General features: G+C 51.9%; 1 protein-coding gene across 5 annotated transcripts in view; it reads right to left on the bottom strand.

Annotated features, from left to right (window-relative positions):
• The window catches only part of CEP104 (centrosomal protein 104), a 58,858-nt gene that overhangs the window by 32,516 nt on the left and 12,444 nt on the right, over positions 1-13,898 (bottom strand). For 3 of the 5 annotated variants that reach the window (XM_060283986.2, XM_030880497.3, XM_030880525.3), the window contains 9 exons: positions 9,384-9,557; positions 8,866-9,004; positions 7,526-7,588; positions 7,156-7,232; positions 4,411-4,579; positions 3,887-4,042; positions 2,746-2,973; positions 825-1,022; positions 85-252 (listed from right to left, as the gene is read on the bottom strand). In XM_060283986.2, coding sequence (XP_060139969.1) covers positions 85-252; positions 825-1,022; positions 2,746-2,973; positions 3,887-4,042; positions 4,411-4,579; positions 7,156-7,232; positions 7,526-7,588; positions 8,866-9,004; positions 9,384-9,557 — 1,372 coding nt within the window. The other 2 variants (XM_030880567.2, XM_060283995.1) reach the window with 2 other exon arrangements.

The following is a 13,898-nucleotide window of genomic DNA, read 5'->3' as shown; positions in this document are numbered from 1 at the left end:
GCCTCGGGCTACCCTGACCTCCTGGGGACATCCCAGCAGCTCTCTGGCAGACACGGGGCCCCTGAGGGGTGGGCGGGGACTCACTGGGGTCACGATGTCTCGGACGGCTCTCCTGATGAGGAATACGGCCGCCCTCAGCGTGCTCTTCAGGTCTTCCTTTGGGGTTGCCGCCGGTGCATCCATCAGCTGTTTATACAGGGCGAGCAGCGCGTCCTCCCGGTGCGACCATGTTTTGGAATAGGCCCCGGCCACCTGGGAGGGCGGGACCCGGCCCCTCAGAGTGGGCACTTGGCCACATCCCCTCCCCAGTAGCCCCGGCAGCCTGCACCCTGCACCCCTGGCCTTGGTTTGTTTTAAACCAAGACACAGCTTTTCTAATAACAGGACCTCCACCCACTAGGTATGTGTATTTGGAGAAATACTCCTCCTAACGTGGAAAATTTAAGTTTATGTTAAAACATGGAACGTATTAAAAGTTCCAGCACGAGAATCTTTTGAGGCTGGTGACACGCTCATGTTTTGTTTGCTCTGCTGTCCTCTTCCCTGGAGCTGGCGGTGCTCTCAGGTGGGAGCTGGTGTTGGACCCCAGCCCTGTCAACACCCCAAATCAGGCCCAGGCTGAAATGGATACTTGTCATGAAATCTGAAATTCTAGCTTACGCTTGTGCTGCTTCACATAAGGAGTAACTATCAAAAGACTTTTCCATTGAACAGTGAGGACAAAGGGCAGTTGCAGCATCGGGACCAGCAAGCCTGGGAGCCCTGTGGAGCCGCCCGCCCCTGCCCGTTGTTTGCAGGCTGTTTATACGAGCTTCTGTTCTTACCAAGGCCTCTCCCAGCACGTCCACGGCGGAGCTGGCTTCGCGCAAGGCCTTCTCTGTTAGAGGCTCAGGCTCGCCCACGGTGCCCGCTCTGGGAGGCTCGCTGCTGTCCGTGTCCCTCGTCTCTGGCTCCGTGGCCACTGCCCCAGGCTGCTTGCGGGTCGCGGGAAGGGGCCGCTCATCGTAGGGCAGGGACTCGAGCTGCGGGAGGACAGGGCGGCTGCCGGGCTCGGTGCAGGATCCTCCCCACATACTGACCCCCCGTCTACACCCATGAGCTGACTGCTTGGGACTTACCTGGTCAGAATGATGGTATTTTGCTAAATATCAGTCTCGTCAAGTTAGAATAATTTATACCATAGGGTGTAATTGAAAAAAAATTAGATCAGGGGTTTTATTCCCTTCTAAACTTACTACAGACCTAATAAACAAGCAACGTAGATTCTGCCGCGATTACTATTTACAACTAGTGATTTCAGTTCAGCTGACAGTAGGTCACTACAGTAAAAGTCATTACAGTTTTTTTCTGGCAAGACCCTTGGCATTTTCTTAGTTTATTTCTGAGAAACAACTCTCAAGCCTCATTTTAAACGCATCCAGCGCCCAGCAGCCTTGAAGTGACACAGGCAGCCAAAGCTCCAGGTGCTTATCCACCTTTGTCTGCATGCTGCAGCAGACATTTCCCGGGCTCTGTTCTTGGCGACCCACGTAGAGCGATGGGAAGACAGACTCCCCGCCCTCGGCGGGCCTCGTTCTCAGGGGGAGACAGATATACATTAAACAAGTACACACGTCACAGACTTCCAGGTAACTGAGGGCAGAAAGAGCGATTCCAGAGTCACTTTCTGAGGAAGGCGTCACAGTGACACTGAACAGACAAGGAGGACCGTTTATTCATACTTAATACTTGCTGAGGTCTTAACTGGGTGTACAACACGTGAGATTTAGCTTCTCATCTTTTAAAATGTGCTCACACTTGTAAAACAAAACACATTGAGGTACTAAAAAAGGAGAAATTAGAGTACTTTTAGATTGAAGTGTGAAACGTAACAATTAATTTACAGACAAGATATCACTGGAGGGAGAGGGAGGATGGCAATGCTCACAGACGTGCCCTGGGAGAGCCAGCGGCACGAGGGCGTGGGGGCCGTGTGGCAGCTGTGGGCCTCTGGCTGCCATCCTCCCCAGGGTCTACTGGCCACGTGGCCATGCCCGGCAGGGGCTCCAGGGAGGCCCCCACAGGCCAGTTGGCACCTTTGCCCCCTCTGGTCCTCGTCACTGCTCCTCAGGTGGCAGGTGACTGAGGCCGATCTAAGCAGGGTTAACCCGGGGACTCTGCTTAGAATGGGACGCACGCTCTCCCCCAGAGGGCACAGCGTACAGACCTGAAGCTGAGGCCACGTGACGAGCCCGGCCTTCCGAGAGGGCGTCTCAGAACCACAGGAAACAGACTCGCAAGACAGAAATCAAACCAACCCTGGAACCCACATGACCTCTTAAAATTCCCAGTTATAAATGCCAATAACCCCCAGTTTGAACCAGGTTTTCTGTCCCCTGCCACACAGGAGGTTCTAACAGGTATGGTAACTGGATACAACTTGTACCGAGGCTCTACTAAGGTCAGGCCAGGGTAGGAACCTGACGAATATTGTCTCATTTAATCCTGGAAACCACCCTTTAAGAAGACATCTGTACATCTTTGCAAAGAGAAAAACAGAGGCTCAGAGGATGAAGTGTGTCTCAGCCATTGGCCGATGTTCCGGCCGCAGCTTTTTTGCCCCTCTTCTTGACACAGCGTGGGTAAGGCTGTCACTGTTTTGTACCCTGATACATCCCTTGCCCTGGGAAAGCACCTGGCATGATGCAGGTCCCCACTACATACATGTGGAATAAACTGTCCACAGCGTGAACATGAGTTACCTACATGGGCCTTGAGAGGAGGACCTGCGGCGGGGGGTGACCGGTCCACCACGCAATGCTGAGGAGAAATGTCCAGGGGATGCGATGAAGGCTTCTCCAGAAGGAAAGGGTCGGCAAACTGGTTTTCTGTCCCCCTTTCTTCTGGCTGTGGCAGTGAGAGCGCGGGCTGCTGGTGGCAAGGGCTGTTGGAACGGACCAGGGGCTGGAGGGGCAAGTCCAGAGGCCTTCGTATCTGGGGAGAAATGGGCCATTCAATCCCCAGTGTCACTGCCCCACCAGACACACCCCTTGTTCCCCCAGGGGAGCGCTAGTTTGGGAAGGCAGAGGGGGAAACCCACACTGACGAGGTCCCATAGCCATGTCACTGCCCCCGACTGTCTCTGGATGGTTACTGTGTGGACCACTCAAGTGACACCCGTACCAAAACACCAGAGTGGCCATGAGCATCTGTGCACAGGGTGCTGTGGTGGGGAGGCCACAGGCAGGCAGGGAGCACCCGGCTGGATCCGAGAGGCCTGTGCTGGTCACTCCGTGTCTGCAAAGCAGGCTACTTCGTGTCACCTGAACGAGTGCAATGGACTCAGTGGTGGCCACGTGCTGGGCCAGGAGCAAGAGCTCCAGGCAGACGACTGCACCTGAGGCTCCCTGTTCTCACCCCTGTGGATGGGATGGGGAAACTGAGGCACAAAGAGGCCAAGGAATGAGTCTGAGACTACAGAGTTGGACGGAGGAACGGAGCCCGGGGTCTGGCAGCGAGTGCCAGAGGCGGCACTCCCTGCACTGCCCTCTGGGTGCCAGGCCTGTGTCCCAGCCTGGAACGTGGGCTCCAGACATGAGACCCGCCCCCACCCAGCCCGAGCTGTCAGGGTGGTGCTCTCTCGCCCCACTCCCGGGGGCTGTGTGGGCAGGGCTGCCAACAGGAGATGCAGTCGCCCACCGGGAAGCCTTCCCACCCGACCTGCCCTGTCTCCGCCTCTGCAAATCCTGCAAGAGAGCATCAAGGCCAGGCCTACGACACGGGCCCACTGTCGCCGCTGTCGCCTGAGCCTGACAAAGTCTTCCGTTTTGCGGAGCGTGCAACCACCCTTGTGGACCCCGCGGCGGCTCTCCCGGTCCCTGGCCCCGCTGCGGGCCCCGCCACCCACCAGCTCGGCGTCCACCAGCCCGTGCAGCTGCAGCCGCCCGTACACCTGGCTGCGGTAGCGCGCCATCTGCTGTTTCTTCTCCTTGGCCAGGTCGTAGTCCTCCTTCTCCACGGCGCGGCGCTTTTCCACCTCGTACCTGCCCAGCCGCTCCCCGACCTGAAGCACACAGCGTTGGCTTTGGCTTTGCGTGTGGACCGACTCACGCGAGGTGCAAAGACGGTTTTAAAGCAATGCTTTGAGGACAGTGTGGGCGACCAACTCCGTGTCGCGGGGAGAGGGGAAGGGCACGGGGGATGGAGGGAACGGGCCACCGCCACCTGCGAGCTCACGGGAGTTTAAACATCTTACATTTCCTGCGGCCGTGGCCCTGAGGAGGGCTCTGCAGGAGTGTGTGCTCTTGCTGTCCTTCATGTGCTGATGCCCCTGAACCCACGCTAACCCTGCAGCCTTCAGAGGCCTGCCGTTTGCTGAGCAGGAACCAGGGCAGTTAGACACGCAGCCGCCGCCTTCCCCACAGGCAGTACCTTCTGCAGGTCGGCGATGGCCTGCTTGAGCGTCTTGGCGTCGTCGTAGCGCTCCCTCTGGGCCGCCTCGCGCTTCCTTTCATCTAACCTGCGGATAATCTGTGCCACTTCCGGATCCTGGTACATGTCAAAGGCCAAGTCATCTAGTGGGGAAATATAGTCAGACTTCCTAAAGGAAAGGAAAGGGTACTTTAGAGGCAGTTTCAATCTATGTGACGCTGCAGGGGGAGAGTGGGCCCCGTGCTCAGTGCTGAAGACACACAGACAGTCTGGAAAGGTCCCACCCACACCCGTTCCGGAGCATTTCTTGCTGAGAAAGCAGAGGCTCAGAGAAGTCAGTAACGGGCTTCAGGTCACACAGCAAGTGCAGGCAGGTCTTGCTGACCCCACAGCTTATGCTCTTGACCATGAATTATATGCACATGGGGCACCTGAGCCTTCAGTGTGTTCATTCACTCGTTCGGCAGATATCCCGAGTGCAGACCGTGCAGGGCTCTGCTCTGGGCGCAGGGACAGGACAGAGCATGTGAATCATTTGTAGACGTGGGAAAACCAAAACCAAAGCCAGCCATGAGCAGGCCCCAGCCCTGCAGAGGCTGGCTTGGTGGCCCAGGCCGAGTCCAGGGTTGCATTTCACGCCACAGTAATGGTGACGAGCATTAAAGACGGAGAACTGCTACCACTGGGCTTGTACCTCAAAGTGTCTGATCATATGACATCACCATCCAGTCCTGCAGGAGATCAGAGAAATCCTTCCCAGAATAAATCACCTAAACGTGATCTGAATAACCTGTTTTGGATTACGCATCGCCTCCCTCTTTCCTCCCAATTCTATAACCGGCCAGAAGCTTTCTTCTGGGCCTGACATTTAGAACCAGGATGCCGTTCTAACTACTCGACAGAAGCGTTAGGGGACACGGTCCAGAGCCTCCCAATCTGCTGCATCAGAGGCAGGAAGACGCCTGCTGTTAGCTTCGCCTTGGGTGTCCTTGCACACAGCAAGTATCATTAAAGAGATTATTTGTCATACAAGTTTGGTTGGTTAACAATATACTCAAACAGGACAGGGGACCATATCACCTTTCAAAGGCAGCCAGGACCCCCTTTCCCCAGGCCTTGACTCAGGCGGCTGTGAGCACAGCAGTGGGCACACGGCCACAGCGGCTGTGAGCGTCTCCGTTCATCTCAGTGATGACTGAACAAGAGCACGTTTCTGTGCTTCCAAGATCTGTTGACTCTTTTTACCTAAATACACACCACACGCTCAAGTCTAACTCACTCTGCCCTGAAGTTCCAGAGGTGAAGCCAAGGCTTCATTACAGTATAAAAACCCTACGAAGGACGAAATGATGCTGCAACGCCCAGGCATCAGCAGCGCCCACTTTCCACGATGCTCCAGCACTGCCTGTGGACTCAGCCTTGGGCGCTGCCCACAACCTTTCAAGACCTCCCTCTACCTTCAGGAAAACCCTGGTGGGGGTGGTGGGGTGGGTGAGTCAGGACAAGAAACTGCAATTTACCATCCCCCATGGCTAACTTGATAAAGAACTGATTTAAACAGAAACCACAATTCCCCAGAGGGCTCTTGGCGATACTAAACCCGGTAAGAGAGCTTAGTCGCCCCTGTTCACCAAGAGCAGAGCCGGGGGCAGCACCTCCACGATGCTGAAGGAAGTACCTGCCGTCAGTGCTCCCCCCGTCTTCTCACCCCCACCTGGCAAGGTGAGGACTCCAGCAGGCGGGAAGGATCCGGGCTGAGGACTGAAGCGGAGCTTGTGTAGGCGGGATGATGGGTCACCCTGCGCCGTGACTTTTTATACACGAAACTGTAAGCACGGCCTCCACTCCAGTATGCCATACTCAGCACCACCCAGTGGCTCCGAGCAACGGCACAGAGAACTGACGCCACGTTTGATGCAAACGGAAGAGCCAGCAGTTCTGGCCATGTGCGTGTGAGCGTGGAAATACACCACAGGTCATGGGCAAATGTCAACCGTGTACTAACATCTAAGCATCTTATCTCTTTGCTATTGGGAAGCTGCCGTCAGAGAAGGGGACCTGGGTATTGTTTTGAATCCCTTTCTCTTTAGGCCGGGCGCCTGTGGAAGGGGTCCCCCTACTTTCATAAACAGCAGACACATGACAAGGGTGCTGAAGGACTCTGTCCCAGAGGGGCACCTAGGGACAGAGGGTGTAAAGTGCCGTGCCCTCGGCCTTGCCCTCCACGCCTGACTTGCTAAAGAGTCAGCAAGATAGCGAAGTCTGTGTAACTGTCCACGTGAGGAGAGTGGAGAGGAACTTACAGAAACTGATGTGACATGCAGTTCTCACTCCCTGAAGGAATGAGGTTTTAAAGCAGACATAAGATGACCTTTGGGGTACCTGGTAATCTGGGTCAATTAATACTTCGATTCTTACCCATGAATTTGCCTGCGCCACCAAAATACCAAAGGACGGCTGGCAGAGCTTTTATCTGAACGCGCTCGAGGAACTGGCTAGTGATACCAGAACATGCAAGAGACGAAGTCAGCTCTGCAGGGCAGTGAATGAAGATGTGCTGAATAAAACGGTGACCTTAATCTGCAGCGTATTTAAGACAATCCCATCAGTGGCTTATTCGGCTCCAGACTGACTGTAGAGGCCCCCAGGTCCAGGATCCTTTCTTTGGAGCTGACTTGCACTTTCATGATTCCAAGGAAAGTTACAGAAATTTATTGCCTCGTGGGAGGGGGGCAGGGCTCTTACCCAGAACAAGTTCCTTCGAGAGCTGGGTCCTCTGTGTTGTGCCCTAGATAATGATCAATCAGCTTCTCTCTAGAGGTCTTTGGGGGAAAAAGTTATGCTTAGTATCTCAGAGAGAAAAGGAACAACATAAAACAGAGATGATTTGACATAAAGGTGTCAGTCAGGGAGCTTCAATGATCCTAGTGTCCTGGAGGGACAACTGAAATTCTCGAGTAAAGTTTAATACAACAGTTGCTGAAAATGGTCTGCTAGCTGTTCACCAGATAATTTTGTGAGGATTTTTAGGATGATACTTTTGTGACAAAAATAAACGATCCCCTCTTGTTAGAAATAAATGTCCCTCTTCAGGAATGAAACTTCCCAAACTTACAATATTGCTTTCATCACTGAAATCTGCAGGGTCTCCAATGATATTTATTGCCACCAAAGCAACCTAAGAAAGAGTTAATCAACAGAAATTAAGTATAACATGTCTGACATGACTTAACCCCTTTATAACAAACTCTGAGCCACACTGTCATAAAACGGGATGAGGTACAGCAAAATGCTTTAGCTGTAGAATCTCACGCTAATATAGAATTATTAATGACTTTTATAAATTATATAAGTCAATATTCTAATGCTGAACCAAGAGGGTATTTTAATGTTTAAAGGATGTTAAAACAATACAGCTAAAAAACCTCCAAAGTTTTAACCCAGCTTTATATCGAACCATCCACTCAAGGTTAAGGATGGGGTCACATCTACATGATCGTGGTAAATTAGACAATGAAATGAAAACCTACGTTAACATAGCTTGGTTTGTCCAAGGCACTGATTCTCACTTGACGGGGAGAAGCCGCCTTCGCGCACCCCCTTCCTTGAGAATCATGGTTGCTGAACTGAAAACTAAGGAATTACTGGTGAATACACAGATGGGGTGGAGGAGGGAAAAGGCTCAGAATTCTGCTGTCAAATATGGACCAGGCACCACGACTCTGTCTCAGAACTCTCCTTCAGCTCACTTGCTCAGCAGAAAGCTCTGACTTGCTGGAATGCTTGCATTCCTCTTGGAGGGGGCAGGGAGTGCTGTAAATATCTGTGCTAACTAACAAGACTGCTTTGGACACAGTTGATTTCCACTAATATTCTTTATGCCAAAAAAATAAAAAGAAAGGGAGGGAGGGAGCTAGAGAGATTCTGGACTGCATGCATCATTAAACCGCACCCTCAATTTCCACCAGGGGATTTATCTTGTAAAAGTTTAGGGGGTTTATGTAGAACAGTGCTGTCCAACAAAAATAATGGGCTGGCCAAAAAGTTCGTTCAGATTTTTCCATGCGATGTTACCTCGAACACCCGAACAAACTTTTTGGCCAACCCAATATAATGCAAGCCACATATGTAATTTTAAGTTTTCTAGTCGACACAGTAAAAGAAACATTTAAAATTGTTTTTTTGATTTTAACAATATATTTAAAGCTAATGTATCCAAAACATCCTCCTCTCCTTGTGTAACCGAGCCTGGGTCACACGTGCAGCCCATGCACTTGGACCAACCACGCTCCCAGCGTGCACAGCCGCACGTGGCCGGTGGCTCCGAACCGGAGCACGCAGCTCCAGGGAGCTTAGCACTCTCCCACAGACACCACCTTAAAGGAGGAGTCTCAGATGCCACAAAGCAGGGGGCCGGGTAGGGGTGTCACCAAGGGGAGGGCCCATGTGTCTCACCTGATTATACACATTGTACTTGTTGATATGGTTTTGGTGAAAAATCAGCTTAAGAAACTGTCCTACTGCATCCACATACACCGATTTCAGTTCCCGGGCTTTGCAACCTGTCTTTTCATTGTCACAGAGAGAGACGTAGCTGAAAGAAAAAACACAACTCTGGAATCACGCTGATGTGGAAATACGCTGCCTTTGGTGCTCACTGAGCTCTGCAGGTTTCAAGGAAAGTTGTTAGGTTTGGAACGAAAAACCCTAGGGAAGAAAGCCCAGAAGTCAAGTTCTAAATAGTTCTCTTAAGATAAGCTCTGCCCCTGAAAAGTGGCCTGAATACGACTGACAGGAACACTGCCCAGTAAGCACGCTCAGCGCCAGGCTGGTGTTCGGAAGAGGTGTGCTCTCCACCCGCACACAAGTACGTAAGACAGCGCCAAGGGCAAGGGCGACTCCTTAGTTTTTAATTGCTTTGAGATGGAATTAGGCTAAGAGTCCCCACCGTACATGTTAAATTGCATTCTTACCCAAGCCTTCGAAACCTCTCTGCTTGATACGGTGCGAAATACTCAGGCAGGCTCTCACTAACGTAGAACTCGATTTTACTGGAAATCATATACTGATGAGCAAGCAACTGTAGTTTTCTTATTCGACATCTCTCCACCATTTGAAGAACAATTTCTTGTGGAAACTGGCAAAACCTGAAAGCAAACACATTTTTGTTTTATCTGCAGGATCTCCGTAGAGGGTCGAGGGATGTTCGCAGCCACGCTTCCACGTACGTGTCAGGTCTGTGGGTTCTGACGCTGCCGGGTCCCCGGTGCTGTCCCCGCCCTCTGGCCTTCCAGTCGCAGCTCGAGCTTGGAGTGAAGGTTTGATGGGGTCTGCCAGCCCCCCAGTGTGAATCATACTTGGAGCAGTTAGTTAGTGGTTTGAAATGAAACCCAAAGTTTATCACGAGATAAAAACATCAATCTAAAGATGCTGTACTAGTGAGTCAAAGGACTTTCCACCAGAACCTGAACACTTCAGGAAAGCCCTTGCTTTACAGAATGCTGAGTGGAGTGAGCAACGATCAGTACTTCAAGAATGCCTCTCAACGCTCGCTCAGCGGCCTGGAGAAGCCTACAACTGTCCATGCTGGAGCTTCTAATTCTGCCCAGAAGGGACACAGAGCATTAGAACGTCACACTGCAGTATATGATCACGACTGGGGGCGGGGGGCAGCACGATGCTTCGACAGCGGGCAGCGTGTGCGCCGAGCTGGCCAACACTGGGTGCGCACGACAGTGGGCATCGAGGGCATCTAGAGCCGGGGAAGCACCGAGGATGCGACAGTGGGAAAGGCCCCTCCAGCACACGTCACGATCCTCCTCGAGTGCAGTGGCGACCTGGCCCCTGGCCGGCCTGGCCCCTCTCCCGCCTTTCCTCCCAGCAGCCCCAGCTGAACTGCACCAGAGCCAGCCTGCCCCTTCTCTTGACCCGATCACCCCATCAACACACACGCACACTCACTCACACTCTCACATTCACACACACACACACTCTCATACACATACACTCACGCTCACACACAGTCACTCACACAGTAACACACACACTGACAGACACACTAACACACTCATACACACTGAAACTCACACACGCACTGACACGCACACACATACTCACACCCATTCACACCCTCACACAAATACACTCAATGCTCACACTCACACTCATACACACAACACACACACTCACTCAAACACATACACTCATATACACTCAGAGTCACACACTCACACAACACACACACACACACACACACACACACACGCATACACTCCAGAAAAGCCTGAGGAGCCTCCCATGACCCTGCCTCCGTCTCCAGCTCCCACCCCGTTTCTCAGCTGCCCCCTTGGCCAAGGTCACAGGCCACCACTGACCTCCACGAGGCTGAGTGCAACGTACACCTCATGGTCCTGACTTCCTGGGCCCCTTCCTGCCTCGGGCCGCCTTCCCGTCCGGCCCTGACTGTGCCCTGGGCTGGGTTCCAGGTTCCCTTCTCTATCTAGACTCACTGTGAGGCATCCCACATGCCTCATGGCTTTGAAAACCTCCTAACAGGGAGGAACCCCAAGTAAGTACCATCCTGTGTCCGAACTTGCACATCTCGTTGGTGACTTGACATTGAGTGCAGGCATCCTCAAAGCACCAGATGTGACCCAGACAAACACACCCCTGACCCAGCTCCCCAAGCCGCCCCAAACAGCCTCCTCCCCCAGCTTTTCAGCATTAGCACCGCACCCATCATGTGGCCCGTGCCTGTCCTCACGCTCCTAGCAGAGGGGCCACCATCAGTGGACAGGACAGAAAGGAAGCGCACAGGAAGGATCATCAGGCGGGATGGATGGGACTCTGGAAACTTCTGTGTTTAACTGAGGGACGTGAAAGGGTGAATGGGGAGAGTGCTGCTGAGAAAGTGGGGCCAGTGACTACGCGTATTCTGGGGGGGGTGATCCCTGGGGTTTCCTAAATGCCAAGGTTGTAAGAGAGAGGCATGTGGGGCAGGAGGGCAGCCAGGAAACTGGGAACTTAGCAATTCGAGCCTTGAATACCCTTCAGTCCAGCACTGCTTTAGACATCTAACATATTTACTTTTTTAAAATGCAGGTATAGACATAATTGGCAGTGAGATCATTCTAGACATAAGGACACAGTAATCTCATGTGGAAAAAAATCCTTTATAAAAAAACAAAACCTCCAAAACTGTTTAAGGAAAACTAAGATGACTGACAAAAGTTTGAAGCTGTATACTTTAAAGCCCTTCAAAAAAAGGGCTATGGGACTTCCCTGGCGGTCCAGTGGTTAGGACTCAGCACTTTCACTGCTGAGGGCCTGGGTTTGATCCCTGGTCAGGGAACTAGGATTTAGCTATTCAAAGGTAGCTTATTGAGAGTTTATAGATGAATCAAAAATACCCCTCAAACTGATGAAAAGAAGGGACAATACACTGTGCAAATCAGTGAAGAGAAACTCATCTAAAATGGAGCCAGAGGCCCTGCAGGGAGGGTCTCAGGCATGCACTTCCTTCATCCGGGCAGGGAGCAGCAGACTCGGCTGCCCCAGCAGCAGAAGGGACACTTTCTCCTGGTCCAGTAACAGCCCAGCCAATGAGATGCTGTGACCACCCCAAACCCTCGCTTTCCTCCAATGGACTTAGGTTCAAAGCAGCCCCTCCCAAGTGCCCCTTTTCTCTGTAAAATAAGGTTTCTCCCTCTCCTTTGTCCTCAGACTCACCTATGCTTTCACCAGTCTGCATGTCCCGAACTGCAATTCCTCTGCCATTCTGGAATAAGCTCATTTTGCTGGCAAAAACAACTGGCTATTTTATTTTTAAGGTTGACATCGCATGGTGTGCAGAAGTGGGTTCTGGAGGAGACGGAGCCTGGACCCACGTGTGACAGCCGCCCGTGCCCCGTGCCCCGTGCCCCGCTCCCCTCCCCTCCCCTCCCCTCCGGGCGGCGAGAGCCCTCCTCCTTCCGGGCCAGGAAGCCTCCTCTTTCCGGGTCAGCTCCCTCCTTTCGGTTGAGTGCTCTGACTTTACTGGGATCTGCTTGTTTTCTTTTTGGGAAGGCTCTGCCCCTCAGGTGAGTACTCACTCATTTGTTCCCCCTATTGGAAGTGTGCTGGAATTCTGGTAAAATTCCACTGGAATCAGGCTGTTTAGGGATTTTTCTTTTGCTCTTGAGAAAAGCTCTAAGAAATGGGACCCCAGTCACCTAAATGCTCTAAGGGCACCCTCCTTCGGGGACCCTGGCTGGTTTTATGTTTAAAAACTATGGTCCTTCCTCATGCACATTTTAAACTAAATAGACTGACTTAACCCCAAATACTTCAGAATACCAAGGGCCATTATGGGGAACTTTCAACCTCTCCAAACTTGTTTCTCTCAGAACCAAATTAGAAAGCGACGGCTCTAAAACTAAACAGACTGAATGGGATGCTTATTTTAATCGGTACTTGGAGCTTCCAAACACATCCAGGACTCTAATAAAGCTGCCTCTTTACAAAATACCATTCCTAGACTAACAGAGGAGAACAAACTGAAGGAAGACAAAACGGCTCTGAGGCCTCTCCCCCGCCCCAGCCCCTTGTGCCCCTGTGCCACCTTCCCTCCCCTTCTGCCCATCCTCACCTCCTCTGGGCCCTCCACCCGCTCCTAATCCTCTTGCTGAACTCCCCTTTTTCTCCAAACCTCTCCCTGTTTCCCCCTCCCCTGAACTTATTAAGTCCTGCCCTTTTAAAGCTAAGCCTTCTAGGGGTCTAGATGCTAAATCCCTAGTTACTTATGTTGCCTGGACTAAAGCTGAACTTCTAGCTATAGTCAAAGATTTTCCCAAAGTAACTGAGGACCCCCATGGATTTGCTGAAGAACTTATCCACTTATAAACTTATCAACCTGGCTTCTCAGATTTATATCAATTAGTCCACATGCTTGCTGGTGAAGCTCAGGCCCAACATTGGATGAAACTTGCCTGATGGGAAAATCCTGAAAGGGATTTGGAAAAACAAACCCTGACTGTTAGCAGGAAATCCAAGAACTTGCTAGAAATTTTCACTAAGAGTTTCAAAAGGTTTTCCTAAGCATGATGACTGGAACAAAATTCAGGCTTTGCATGCAAAACCTATAAAACCTGTTCACGGCCATTGTAGTTGTCTTCAGACTGTCTTTAGAGAAAACTCTGGTCTTCTTTTGGATGTTGAATCTGCTTGGGTTGCCTTTAACTCTGTGTTCATTAATGGGCTGAATGGGGATTCTCTTTCAGTTAAAAGGACCAGGATGGGGACTTCGCTGGTGGCGCAGTGGTTAAGAATCCACCTGCCAATGCAGGGGACATGGGTTCGAGCCCCAGTCCAGGAAGATCCCACATGCCGCGAAGCAACTAAGCCTGTGCACCACAACTACTGAGCCTGTGCTCTAAAGCCTGCGAGCCACAACTACTGAAGCCCGCGTGCCTAGAGCCCGTGCTCCACAACAAGAGAAGCCACCCCAATGA

Source organism: Globicephala melas, chromosome 1 (assembly GCF_963455315.2).
Source record: "Globicephala melas chromosome 1, mGloMel1.2, whole genome shotgun sequence".
Classification (NCBI taxonomy): domain Eukaryota; kingdom Metazoa; phylum Chordata; class Mammalia; order Artiodactyla; family Delphinidae; genus Globicephala; species Globicephala melas.
Note: the sequence above shows the minus strand (reverse complement) of the source record. Positions and strands in the feature narration are given on the sequence as shown.